The sequence below is a fragment of the Pundamilia nyererei genome, unplaced genomic scaffold (assembly GCF_000239375.1).
Source record: "Pundamilia nyererei isolate P.nyererei 1_Seehausen unplaced genomic scaffold, PunNye1.0 scaffold00056, whole genome shotgun sequence".
Taxonomy (NCBI): Eukaryota; Metazoa; Chordata; class Actinopteri; order Cichliformes; family Cichlidae; genus Pundamilia; species Pundamilia nyererei.
The window spans coordinates 2,351,098-2,365,472 of NW_005187457.1; the positions used below are offsets into that span (position 1 = coordinate 2,351,098).

Genomic DNA, 14,375 nt, shown 5'->3' on the forward strand with positions numbered 1-14,375 from the left:
ATGCATTAAGAAACCGCCAGCCCAGCTCACTGCTGCTCGTGAAATTTAACGTACTGTATTTAACAAACCTATGCAGTCAGTGCTTGAACTTACTCAATATGCAGTGCTTTAAGCGTGTCAGTAAAGCTGAGCTTTGCAGCGTGTCCCAAACTCCAGCTCGAGTCTCACAAGCCAGCCACGTGTCCTTGGTCAGAGACGGACATGTGAAGCTGTGTCGGTCTGTGGTTTGGGATCCCAACTCCTGAGTAGCACAAGTCTCCAGAGCTGAAGAGTTGCATTGTTCACTGCCCTTCACAGAGCTCGCCCCCTGCTGGCGGCTGTGTGTACTGGCATATTTCTTTGCGCCAGCCATTTTGACTCATCAGTATCAATGAATCCTGTTACCTCAAAGGCAAACGGGTGGCAGCTTGATGCAGGATGTGATTCAGAAGAATTAAAAATGGAGACAGATGGGGGAAGGAGGGGGGGCGTCTTGTTTTCAGTCTACTGTACACCATCAGACCCTCTCCTAACTGCCAAGAGTGCTCTGATACACCCCCGTTACCACCACCCAACAGTATTTCTGATGAAATCCTGTGTGTGTGTGTGTGTGTGTGTGTGTGTGTGTGAATACTTGCTGATGGGGTTTTTTATTATTTTATTTTTTTAGATGAGCTGAAATATGCGGAAAAGAAAAGCAAAAATGGGAAGGTACTGGGATGGGGTTTATCTCTAAGCATGAACAGGAGAATGTGGTTCTTCACTAGCATGCTGTTATGATGTGTTTGTGGTTTTAGACCTGCTATAAGGGTTGGGATTGTGTCCAAGGAAAAATGTCCTCTTAACTCAATTTTATCTGAGCTGCATTTGGAGGGGGGGGGGCTGCTTTTCTGTTTTCAGGGTTGTTGTTTTTTTTTCTTTGTAATTTGTGGTAAAGGCTGCAATGTTTTCTCTTATATGTATTGACTTTATTGTTAAAAGCCCTTTTGTTGTTCATATAAGACTGAGTAAAGATATGAACCAGTTACACAGATATGAAACGGAAAAGTTGAACAGAGCCAAACTGAGTCGGCACACCATGCAGGGATCGTTACCCGCTACTGTTTACGCCACAGAGTTGTCATTACTGTATAATTGATCAGTGTTTGTTACATAGTTTATGAATGAACCCCTGCCTCTCTATTGTAATGGTTTGTGAGAATGGGATTTTTTTTATTTTTTGGGTCAAACTACTGTTTTATCGTCCTTGCTCCCCACACTCTGAGCTCTGGTTGGTGGCAGCCTCACTGAGGGAAACCCAGCAGTTAAGAAAACAACAAGAACCTCAGGAAAAAAACAAAACAACCACCAATAAACAAACCCTTTTCCAGCTGAGTGAACCTGACCCCTGGCAGTCTCACTTTTTGGCTTCAAAGGACTGTTTACAATCTACCTTGATATGCACATGTGGATATTTTGACGATCACTTGATATATTTTTTTTTCCTAGTTTTTCTTTTCTTTTTTTTCTTATGGTTTGTAAATCTATTTAAAATCTGAATAAAGCTCTTTATTAGATATTGGCTGAGTGTATGTGTGTGTGTGTGTGTGTGTGTGTGTGTGCGCGCGCTGGAGATTTTCACGATCTCATTGGTTTCTGCATTTTCTGTGTCGTCTTGCAGTCACTGAAATGATGATAGTGAATACCATTTGAGGGAAACTCAGACTTGTCTTGCAGAGGTAAGACCTGTTTCCTTTCTTAATTCATTTTAAAACTTCTGTTTGAGTTGAAGTGTAAGGAAAGCACGTGATGAGGCTCTCAGTGTTGCATGAAAGACCCTGGACCCTACAGAGGTTGTGCAGGTAGTCCAGCTCCTTCAGGATGGCACATCAATACATACCATTGCCAGAAGGCTTGCTGTGTCTCCCAGCACAGTCTCAATAGCATGGTGGAAATTTCCCGAGACAGGCAGTTGCTCTAGGAGAGTTGGAGAGGAGCGTAGATGGTCCTTAACCCAATAGCAGGACCGGTATTTGCTCCTTTGTGCAAGGAGGAACTGCCAGAACCCTACAAAATGACCCCCAGCTCGTTACTGGTGTGAATGTTTCTGACTAAACAATTAGACTTGGTGAGTGTGGGCTGTGGGCCCTATTTTCACTGCCTGGCTGCTGAGCCAGATTGGCATTTGCCATAGAATACCAGAGTTGGCAACCACTGGAACCCAGTGATTTTTCACAGATGAGAGCAGGAAAGTGTGGCGAACATTATATTGCCTGTAACATTGTGCAGCATGACTGGTTTGTTGGTGGGCCAGTGATGGTCTGGGGAGGCATACCCACGGAGGGGCGCACAGCTTTCCACAGTTCTGTGTGTCGGATAAAATCCTTGGCCCCACTGGGTCCTGGTTTCCTCCTAGTACAACCTCATGTGGCGAGAGTAAGGAGGCAGTTCCTGGAGGATGAAAGGTTTGATACCAGTCACTGACCCCCTACACCTGAGCTAAATCCTGTGAAACACCACGTCTCGATTCATCCAATGCTGCCAGGTCGCACCTCAGCTGTCCAGCAGCTCCGTGATGCCCTGGTCCAGATCTGGGAGGAGAGCCTCCAGGACACCATCCATCATCTCATTATGGGCATGTATACAAGCCATGTTGAGGCCATACAAACTAGTAAGTACCATTCTGAGTTACTGCAATGACATTTCAGCAAAATGGACTAGCCTTTCACGTCAATTTTTTTTTTTTTTTACTGTAATTTTTGGGGTATGTTTGAATTCAACCCTCTGTAGGTTTGCTTTCATTTCCATCAAACAAACAAGTTCTGCAGTGAACCATTAATTCCTTTTCTGTCTCATTTCTTCTTCTTTTCCTCTCAGCTCTGCACCTGCCTCACAGGGTGAGGAGGATATCTGTGGATTCTTTTTAGTTCTTCATCATTGGAACTGATGGAAATTCAATTGAAATCTAATGTGCTTTCAAAATGTTCCTTTCATTTTTTTTTTAACCAGTGTAAAAAAAAATTTTTCCATACGGTTCTGGTAACCTGATAAATTCTGGGACTGATTGAGATCGTTTGTCATTTTTAATCGGAAAAGACGCCACTCTATTCAAGACGAGGACACTTGAGTGACATAAGACATGTCTTGAGGGTAATTTTTCAGCTTCTGGCTAAAATTGGTTTTACTTTTTTGTGTTAAAACCTTTCAGGAATATCAGGGCTGTGCCTCTTTATCCTTTCATGCCGTGGTCATATGAAGCATGTGTGGCTGATTTGCAGAATCTTTACTGGCAGAGTTGAGATGTTATAATCTTTGTATTCAAAAGTTTACTGTGATCTGCAGTCGTACTGAAAGAGAATAATTCAGTGTTCAGACCAAGGACTTTGGTCTGTCAGTAAAAAAAGGTGTGCAAATAACCAAAACCCAGAAATAAAAGTATTCTGACTTGCTCCTGAGCTGGAGTTCAGCGACGACGTTTCTAATTTATAAACAGATCACAGTATTATTTATACTGCATCACGTACCTGAATGGTGTTTGATAATCACTCACGCGTTATCATCAAGTTGGAGACAAATCAGGCAGATGATTTCACTAATGAAGAAGTTCATGCTTTTCTGGGGTTTGCTGTTGTAAATATCCACGACAAGTATGATATAAATCAAGCTGATACTTTTCTAAGTGATGGTGAATGGAAAAAGGGTAAAAATGCATCTATATATGGATTTTTTTTTCTTTATAAAATAGCCTTATTCAGTTTTTTTAAGTCTGTACAGACAGGAAAGTGACTTTAACACCCTTTAATAAACCTTAAATGTTCAATTGTCTCTTTTCTGAATGAAACACTGCCTGTGTCTTTGCAGCTTTACACAAGATATATCCCTACATATCCATGTTTTTGGAAAACTCAACCACTTGCCAAAAAATCTATTTAATCTAGAACAGAAATCTGCAATAGAAATCTGCAAGTAAACTGAGGTAAGAAAGTTGTATGTGGTGCAGTAATTGTGCCTGCTACAGAGTGCAATTACTTTCTGGCTTCCTGTGAGTACATCTTGCTCTATTTCTGGTGTTTTATTTCATTGTGGGGCAATAACACCCTGACATTCAGTGATGCCTGTGGTGGTGGATGTATTTCTCTCAAGCCTGCATTGGTTTTCTGTCTTAGTTGCACATGTTCAAATAGGGGAGGATAAAGATCTGCACTTGCAGATCTGAACAATATTTTTTCCACCATGAATTCAGTTTGTTTCTGTTTAATGCCTCTAGGGGGCAGCATCAGCTTGCTTCTTGTGAGCTTTGAGCCGTTTCAGTGGTCTGCGCAAACCTGAGGGAGTTTTTGTTTTTAAATAACTGATTTTTTTTGTCTTTTTCCTTCTTGTTTTTCTTATCTTTTGACATGTTTTTTTCTACCTTTCTTGGAGGCACTTTGCATCCTTGAGAGTAATCTGTGCCATATTCAATATTTCACCATCTTTAAAAAAGTGCAAATGCATCATCTGGTCATTTTCCCTTTTCTCATCAACCAGCGTGCCTGTTGAAATGGACTGTATAGCTGACATGCTCTACCCTTATATTCTCTTCCTACACTTGAGTTATATGGTTTATTATCTCCACGCTATGCTTTCTGGTAGAGTTGACCCACATTTGGCTGTCTGTAATATGCTGCTTGAAAATGAAAATCATGAATCTGAAATGCCATGCGGGAGCTTTCAGCTGACAAAAATGTCGATCAATAATAGAGTAGTGCACACAGGAGTATACTTTTCTCATTTATGTGCTAAAGCTCTCCCATGCTCCTAGATCACGAGATGTCCTCTGACGGCGATACACCATTTTTTCTGCCGAACCGATCAGGTGTGTTTCCTGTGGCGACGGGTATGACCTTTTGCCCTGCGTCCACCCAATCAAAATGCCAGTTCAGTGGACCAGAAAAAGCAGGCTGCTGAGCAGGAGCTGGATGCCATGAACAGTGGCTCTGGTTTCACGCTGTGACCCCGAGCCACGTGCGTTACTCAGTTACTCTGCTCCAACTGGCAAGCATCTGAGCTCGAGCCGTCTGTGACCTGCATGGACAGCCTGGAGGAGGTGACGAAATGTGAGATGAGAGTGAGAGGATAGAGAGTTGGTTATTGGGATGCTATGTCTGTGCATAAGGCGGCAGAAGCTGTCTGTAGGGTGGGAAGAGGCTGGCAGGAGGGAAGAAGGATGGATGACGACAATAAAGAGTGGGCCGCTTAATCTTATTTCTCTTACAAGAGAGACCTGCGACCAGAAACCATAACAAGAACGTAATTAGCAGGAAGAAGAGGACAGTAAAAAAGTATTAAAAACAACATTGTGAGATTTTAGCATTTCTTAGAGGAAATAACAAATCTAATCTATGGTATCTGAAGCCAGTTCTACTGAAGGTAGTGCAGCATCTTATGTTAGCGATCTCCTCGATCCTGATTTACATGGCTTGAAAGCTTTTACAGCAGAGCTTTGATGAATGAATAACAGGGAATGGCTGTTTTTCTTCTTCAGTGAAAAGGAGGTCTGTGCAACCTTTTCAGGCAAAGAACAGTGATGAAGCATACCGCACTATTGCGTGTCTGCTGTGGCACTAATGGGTTGCCATACATGCTAAGAGTAAACACACTCAAAGCGATGACGGAACAAGCGACTCTACGAGGAGGAGCACTGAACCTCCTGCAGAGCTTTGGTGCAGCTTTCTGTGTACCAGCTCCAACTTCTCCCTCCCGTCTTTCTAGGAAGCCAGTCGAGCGTCAGCAGAGAGGATGCCACAGTGTTGAAACACACTCGGGGGTTTGTCCTTTAGTCACAGCCTCGGCGGTACATCTGTCCATCCACAGAGAGAACAAGCAAACACGAGCACACTGACTCAGCTCTGCATTATTCAGTGGGGCAGGCCACTTTGGTACAGTCAGGTTTGTAATAGCTTCAGTGTTCCTCACATTTTCTGACAGAGTTGTAGGGTTCAGCCCCTTAATGAGAGCAGAACAGACACATTAACCTTTTCTCAGTAGATTCTCCGCCGCTGGTGTATTGATCTCATTATTTTGTAGAGGAAGCTGTTCGCAGTGTGAGGCTGGAGTTGTGCACAGAGTAGTAGCACATTCAGAAGAGGTAGTTTCAGTTTTAATGAGCCTCGTTTTCTATTACACTTTTAAGGTAATATATTCACATTTTAATTTATGCTGTAGTGTCCAAACCTTGGTTACCTGATTAGTCTGTGGACAGAAAATGTGATAATTGGTTAATCATTTAAATAAACTCTGAAGCCAGATGGTGCAGACATGTAGTTTGGTTTATAAACAGACATGAGTTCTTAGAAAGAAAATAAATCGAAAGTAGTTTAAGGCTCTGACGCTCTCCGTTACGCACCTACTAAACTGACAGCCTCCCACTGTAATACGGGCTTTGCTTAAAGAGGCATCAAGTGTCTCTATGGTGATCAGGCAGCTCTGGCAGGCAGTGGATGAGGGTTCAAATGTATCTTTGCAATCTATATGGTAAGTGCCCCCTCCAGATTACATCAGCCGGTGACCCCTGGCTGGACCTCCTAAGACGAGATGTATAATTATGTCCACTCCGCCACTCGAGTAAGAATGGCGGTTTCTTGCACCCGTGTTTCAAAAGGATTCCGCAATATTTAAATTCAAATGTCACGACATGTTGACAGACCAGTGTCGATCAATTCTGATTTTAAAACAAAAGCACCTGCACAACTCCGATTACACACATTTGATGAGGTATTGAATCCTTGCAGGGGGATTAATGTGCGTCATCCACTCCAAAACTATTCAATACAATATCTGATGATGCCCTCGGCCTTTTATCAGCTGCCATGCAAAGGTTGCATGTTTTTTTTTTTATTGTATCCGTTGTTTACTAAACTATTGATTGCCGTCACCCTCAACCATACCTATGCTATATACACCAGGTAAAAATGACCTGCAATTTGAGGAAGCGCTTCGACGGCTAGTAAGATCCATTTGACTTCATATCTGCTGAACTCTGTCTGCAAAGCATCTGCTGTTGTGTCCTCAGTGTCACCGTGAACTTGTTGACATGCTAATGTTTGGCTGCTTCTCCTCAGCACATTAAGAACCGACACTGCAAGAGAATTTAGTCTAATTATTATTATTATTCTTTTTTCTGAGTTTGTTGAAGAGAAATAATGTATCCATGACAGGCTACGGAGAACCTTTTATGCACTTTGAACTCAGCGCGGAGTTCAAATATAGCTGTTAGTTTACTGTAGAGCGCCTGTTTCCCCTCAGTGAGCTCCCAATTAGTTATGACAAGAAGGGCAACAACACGACTCATGGCAATCAAGCTCGTTTTCCATGCGCCTGAGGCACAGACAGGCAGAGATGCTGACACCTATTCCAGGTCTGCGCACGGTAAATGTTGGCTAATCACTTGTTTGCAAAGCGCTTGTCGGAGTCACCAGACACGGACACTCTCCATCTGCACATTTCTAAGTTGGCGAGCCAGTCTAGTGTTGCTGCCTATTTACTGATCTCTGATAAAGCAGCAGCAGCCGTAGCCCTCTCAGTCCACGGGCTGTATGGCACTTGACTCAAAACCAGGCAATCTGGACAAATAAAGTGCCTTTTGTGCTGCAGATCAATGAAGTCAGCCCTATTTTAGACAAATGTATTTGTTGCCATAGCAAAGTTTCCAGGGAGACCAATAGGTCGGGTTAAACGCGAAGGGAGAGAGACACACACACAAAAGAAGAGTTAAAAAAAGGTCAGTCTAAAGTTAATTGGACCAGCACACAGTTGCATATGCTCCACGTTGCATTGTCTGCTTGTGCTTTTTTCTGGTCAAACAGCCCCATGTACATATCTATCTCTATAGATATAGATTTGGATATATGCAGAGAGAGAGAGAATGAATGATTGGAACATAAAACCTCAGTGCTGTGCGCAAAGGTTAAAAAGAAAACCCCGGCAGTTAACTGCAGTGACTCTTGGGGACTCATGTAAACCCAACCTGTATGATTCCTTTCCTCACAGGAGCAACTGGTGTTCTTTCTAGCTGGTTCTGCGGAAACGCACAGTTTGATCTTATTGGTCAGCTGCATCTGTGTGCCATCTATAAAACGCACCACAGGCGCTCCGGAGCCGAGACCGTCTGAGGGCGCAGAGTAGCGCCACGGAGCGCACAGACTCATCCGAGGTGAGAGAGAGAGGGGGGAAAAAAGCACACCTGTTACTGAAGAAACGAAAGCAAAGTGGAAAAAAAGAGGACTGCGTCTTCCTCTACATTGCTGTAAGTATCATAATTTTATTACATAGCACAGATATCAACATTATTGAGCTTTTCGAAGCAGACCAGAGGAAACATGCAGGCACCTGTTGAACTGTCTTTTCATTACGGAGTTTTCTCTTTAAAAAACGAGTTCATGTGATCGTTCAATGTCGAAACGTATCGAATATCTATATGCAGGAGCGTTATTAATGCATTTGGTAAAAGAATTTATATTTGTGAGCTTTTCTTTTCTTGTCGTCTTCCCGGAACTGAAATTAAATTAGATTAAAGCATAAGTGCAAATTAAAAGTTTCCAGTTACATCATTAGGGAGAGTTTCTAATTCAAAGAATGCACTTTTAAATTTTGCTCATTAAAACGTGACCGTGCGATCGGAAATCGAGAAGTAAATCCTTTGTTGCTGATTTATCCGCAGACTGATTGCGTTAGTCCGTAAAGACACTCTGTTATTTAAAAACTACACAAAGACTTTATTCCATGTGTTGGAGATTTAATGTAGATGGATTTATTTTATTTTATTTTTAGTAATGCTCTGTCTTTTGTCCGTTCAAAGGATTCTCTCCTGTTGTTTATAAGCCTAGAAAACCTTATTAAAGAAGGGTTTGTCCGTATGTTCGACACTAAACAGAAAGTTAAGCTCAGGTTCAGTGTGATAACGCTATAATATTTCCTGTTTACTCAAGTCTTATTCCTGTAAACGCCTGCGGTCCTAATCACAGACTGCGTTTCAGCGCGAAAGCACTCAGGTGATATTTTTATCCCTCTTCTCCAGTGGAGTGACGCTCTGATCGTTTACCCCCCCCCCCCCTTCTCCCTCTCCCCGCCCACCCATGTGTGTTATTAATTGCAGACACACCTGACTGCACCTACTCCACACATCCCACTTTCCAGTGGGGACCATGTGGGTTCTGGATAAGATCCGCGGGTCGGTGGAGAGTGGTGTTCTGCGACAGGGGGAGAACGGGGACAAGAAGGGTGGCACCCCGACCTACAGCAACGTCCTCACCCCCGACAGGATCCCAGATTTTTTCATTCCTCCGAAGTTGGTGAGCTGCCCCCCAGAGCCCGAGATCCCCGCCGTAAAGCCCAAAGAAGGCCTGCACCCGTCCACTTCTGAGCACACCATCGGTAGTGGGAAGATCAGCAGTCCGAGAAGCCCACGTTTGGTAGCCAAGATCGCAGGAGACACCAAGAACTTGCTGAGAGCTGCAAACCGCCACATTATACAGATAGAGAGTGCTGATGATGTGGTGGCTGGAGACACTAACGCAGACCCCCAGTCGCAGACTGCAATGTCCCTGCCTTATGTCCCCAAGACCCAGACGTCCTACGGGTTTGCTACCTTGAAGGAAAGCCCCCACACGCGCCGTAAAGAGTCGCTGTTCCACTGCGAGCTCACCAGTCCCATCACCTCCCCAAATACGCAGAGGAAGACTCCGGGCAGAAGCAGCGACACGGGAAACCACCTGAATCCAGCTGACTTTAACACCTCTCACATGAATCCCTACCGATACTTCAGCGGCGGAGAGAGCGACACCTGCTCCTCAGCCGAGTCCTCCCCTTTCAGCTCCCCTCTGCTCTCTCGCTCCGCGTCCCTGCTCAAGATCTTCACCCATGAGACGCAGGCCAAAGTGGTGAAAGCCAAGCGGACTTTCGCGCGCCACAGCTCCCTCTCCACCGACGAGTGCAGCTCGGCCGAGCCCAGCCCCAACGTCCAGCGACGGCTCCACGTCCCCACCTATCACGGCGGCGCTGGAGCTTCGGACCACGGCCTCCATCAGGAGCACACCATCAACCTGCACAAAGGCGGGACAGTGCGGATCAGCGTCAACTACGACTCCAGCACCTCCCGCCTTCTCATCCGCGTCCTGGCGGCGGAGAGTCTGTACGACAAGCACTTCGACATGAAGAGCATCAACTGCTGCGTGTCTGTCTATCTGAACCCGGGCAAGCTGCAGAAGCAAAGGAGCAACATCATCAAGAACAGCCGCAACCCGGTCTTTAACGAGGACTTCTTCTTCGACTCCATAAGTTCGACTCAGGTGAAGAGCCTCTCTGTGAAGTTCAAGGTGGTGAATAAAGGCACCAGCCTCAAAAGGGACACCTTGCTGGGAGAGCGAGAGGTGCCTCTGGGGAAGTTGCTCTCAGGGGTTTAAAGCTCCAGGAACTGAAGGTCAAAGGGGGGCAAAGAGCGAGGATACAGATTAAGCTTAAATTAGATGTTTGCACTGGTTTCTATGTTTTATTTATTCTAACAGTGACCATAAAGACAGAGGGAGACGACAGGGAAGGACCTCCAAGAATGAAAACCAATCCCATAAGGAACATCAGCTTTAATAAATCTAAATAAACACTAAGAGCACTAAATAACCCAGATGTAGCCGATATGTGGACACCTCAAGGATTTATCATCCCAAGCTCTGCCTAACTCCCTCTCCCATTAATGAACACTCATTAAACCAAGCTGGGCTGAACAGCAACGGTTGAATTTGACACATGAAAGGTTTTCTTTCTGGCCGGGTCTCCCAGCCAGCTCCGGTTCAAAGGTTGGAGGACACCTGTGCTTCACTGCGCTCATCTGTGCGTGCCACGGTTTTATTATTGTAATGTGGCAGAAATCCGCAGCAGCACTGGATGCGATTCCCCATCTCACCATGTGCTGCACGGGCACAGAGATGCTTTTGTGAAACGGTGGGAGCTTTGAAGTGGCACTAGAGCCTGATGTGCAAATGACCCTTTGATCCCAGTTGCCAGAGCAGCCCACATTTACATGCCCATCAAAAAGTACAATTATAACACGATTGATCTTGTAAGAAACACTAAAGTCTATGTTATAACGATACAATTAAGGATAACTGAACATTACAGAACATTTACAAATGTGGGGAAACGATGTCTGTAGAGTTTATAACCACCCGTGTTTAATCCTTTCCTTCAGCATCAAACATTTTAAAGAAAGCATTTGTCGCTGTCTTTTTGACACGTCATTGAACGAAACAGAGCAAAACCACCTGTATTCTTACAAGCATGCAAAATATGAAAAATAGCCTAGGTGTAAACAAATCATTTCTCATCTATTTTGATTGCAGAGCAACATTCAGACACTATCCATGAAAAAAATCTTATGTTAGAAGCAGATTTCTTCACCTTAAAATATTCCTAAAGCTTAATTATAGACAGAAATGACTTGTTAAAATGAGATTTTTATTAGTGAGCAGTAATGTTTTTGGATTTTAATATTTTTAATAGCCCCCAGTCATGTCTGTAACCGTATGAAACACAGCTATGAGTTAATGAAAGTGGAGCAGCAAGGGAACCTGGTTGCAGTATATGATGAGGCACTCCAGTTAATAACAGTCCGTCAACATGCAGTCAAGTCCAGTGTGGGCACCTTGATTAAACATCGACATCGACTCCAAGACCAGTTGGTAATTCTGAACTACAAGATAAAAACGCAGGCAAATACTCAAATGGTCTTTCCCTCATTTAAAATTTCATTCCAGGTCACTTCACTCTTCATTGTTTACTCCAAATCTCAACAGATATGAAAAAAAGTACTCATTTTAAATATAGTAGCATGTAAAGGACATTTTCTAGTTTGATTATTACAAGTGAGTGTAAGGTTTACACTGGACAAAGTGCTGATTTGCTGTTTGCAGCAGGACAAGAAAGTCGAACTTTTTAACTTTTTAATTTTTAAATTTATGCAACAACACAGTACTGTCCAATAGTCACCCCTCATTTCTTTATCCTTTTAAGGAAAATGGGAAATAAGTGCAGCGATTTGTTAAAACATACGTGGAAAAACAGTATACGAGGCAAAAACTGAGAGTGTGCAATTCTAAGGAGCTTAAAAGTCAATATTTGCTGTGAACACTTTATATTCATCAACACAGCCGGAACTCTCAAAGGCAAGCTTTCTGCTAATTTCTTTAAGTGGTCTTCAGGAATAGTTCTCCAGGACATTCAAAGCTCTTCTTTGGATGTTGACTGATCCCACTCTGCTTCAATAATTCTGATCTGCACTCTGGAGAGGCCAACCCATGACTGATAGTACAGCTTAATTTTCTACCCGAGTATGCTTTCACTGCGTTGTTGGTGTGTTTGGGATCACTGTCATGTAGAAAAATGAAGCTCTTGACGATCAGATGCTTTCCAGATAGTACTGTACGGTGGATTGAAACCTAGTGGTGATTTTCTGTGTTCACATTTCCATCATTTTTGACAAGATCCTAGTTCAAATGTAGCCCCGTATCCGTACATGCCCAGTAGGACAGTATGCCTTTCAACTAAAAAAGATGTGAGCAAACGATGGTTTGTGTGATCAGCTGCTAGTAACAAAGTACCAAAATATACTTATTTAAAATCGCTTCATTTCTAAATTGTCTTTTATGTGTAGACACATAGGTCAGTGGCTTAACAGAGTCTGAAAATGGTCAGGTACAAGGACTGGACTGAAGATGAGTGAAAAAGCTGCCGAAGGAAAACTGTTGCTCAAGGCCACCTTAAAAATGACACGAAAGCCTGTCTCCTTGGGAGCAAATGAATAAAGAGATGAAGGGTGGATTTAGACGTTTGCACTGTACTGTACATTTGCCTTGTTGGCAGTAGACAAACGATCATACCATTGTGCATTGTGTAACTTTATTCAATGTCTCATTTGAGCAGATTAGAAAACTTGTCACAGCAAGTACCAGCTGCACAGTGTGAACATGGCGCTGGTCTTTGCATGATGTGTGCAAGGATTAATTAAACCCTAAAGCCTTACACTGTGGGTATACGTGAGTGTGTGTGAGTGTGTGTTTTGAGCCTGATTTCCTTTCTTTTTCCTTTTTTTGTCCAAAGTTGTTAATTTTCTATGTTGTATTTTGTAAACTGAATGCTTTGAAACGACTCTTCGATGTATGTTGGGTTTGTATTGTGTATATACACTTGTCTGTGAAATGCAAATTATGCACCAGCGAGGGAGAAGTGCTTATGACAGACATTTTCAGATATACAGTTTCATCTTTAATGAAGTCCGATGGGGAGGAAGCAGACGAGTCAGGAAAGAGACGTCGAGAGAACAACCTTGTGTGCTTTAACGGGAGCAGCCGCCCCGCCTTCTGTTGCTGTTCTCTGTCGTCCTTCTGAAGAATTAGAAGAAATTGGAAGTGATTGCAACCTCGAGTGCCCAGCAGAGGAGAGCGACTTCACAAAGAAAATAAGTCAGAGACATCAGACTGATGCAAATTACTGAGAGTTCCTCACACGTCCACCCAAAGCTTCGTTTAATTATACGAGAACCGCTCTCACCTGGTGTTTGTAGCTCACTTGTAGCACCACTATCGTCGTGCTTTTTAATACAGTGACTCTGTTGGTTGGATTGTTATGGTGTGAAACTCTGATCTGTTGCAATCCCTGCTGCATACTTGTGTGCAACATACAGTGCCTGCTTGTAGACTTTGTTGTTGTTTCTTTTACTCAAACTTCCAAATTGTTTGGTTGTCGATGTTTCTTTTGCATGCCTAAAATGTTCCAGTAGTTTCAGTACTAAATCTCAGTGGATTCTTATTGTGCTGTTGTGGCTCTCCTTGTGCTATAGGTGAGGATTTCCTGCAGACACTAATGTGTATATAAAAATGCAGCTAATATATGGAGGATGTGTTTGAGTGTGTTCAATTTTTATAACTGTTTTCATGTGGTTTATCTTTTAATAGAGTTGAAAACAATGCCTTTAATCTGGTATTTCTGCTTGGATGGGCTGTGCTGTTCTCGGTTAATATGTCACAGGTTCATACTCTGCAAATTGTGAGATAGACCCTCATCAGTACATACATCTTGTAACTTAAATAAATTCAACCAGTTAATTATTTTTTATCACAATGAATGCAAACCAAAGTACAAACTGGAGTTTTAAAAGTTTTTATGAAGAATATTTTACCCGAATCTTTTATTATTCACATCTGACTCGCTTCATTTTCTTGTCAGCTTTTGGATGATATTTTGAACTGAAATCGCAAGGAGTAGAGGAGTGTAAATACCTGGGGTCAGTCATCCAAAACAATGAACGGTGCACAAGAAAGGGGAAGAAGAGAGCGGAGCCGGGGTGGAAATGGTGGAGACGAGTGGTTTATAAGATGGCAGCGAGATCT

General features: G+C 43.2%; 1 protein-coding gene across 1 annotated transcript; it reads left to right on the forward strand.

Annotated features, from left to right (window-relative positions):
• The first annotated feature begins 8,116 nt into the window (after window positions 1-8,116).
• LOC102204977 (C2 calcium-dependent domain-containing protein 4C) lies at window positions 8,117-13,543 on the forward strand. The gene is made up of 2 exons (XM_005734079.1): window positions 8,117-8,242; window positions 9,092-13,543. Exon 2 carries the CDS (start codon window positions 9,141-9,143, stop codon window positions 10,395-10,397), a length of 1,257 nt encoding a protein of 418 aa, XP_005734136.1. The 5' UTR covers window positions 8,117-8,242; window positions 9,092-9,140; the 3' UTR covers window positions 10,398-13,543.
• The last annotated feature ends 832 nt before the right edge of the window (window positions 13,544-14,375 follow it).

Bases quoted from the DNA above. Each gene is read 5' to 3' on its own strand.
- LOC102204977 (XM_005734079.1), top strand. From the start codon at position 9,141: ATGTGGGTTCTGGATAAGATCCGCGGGTCGGTGGAGAGTGGTGTTCTG.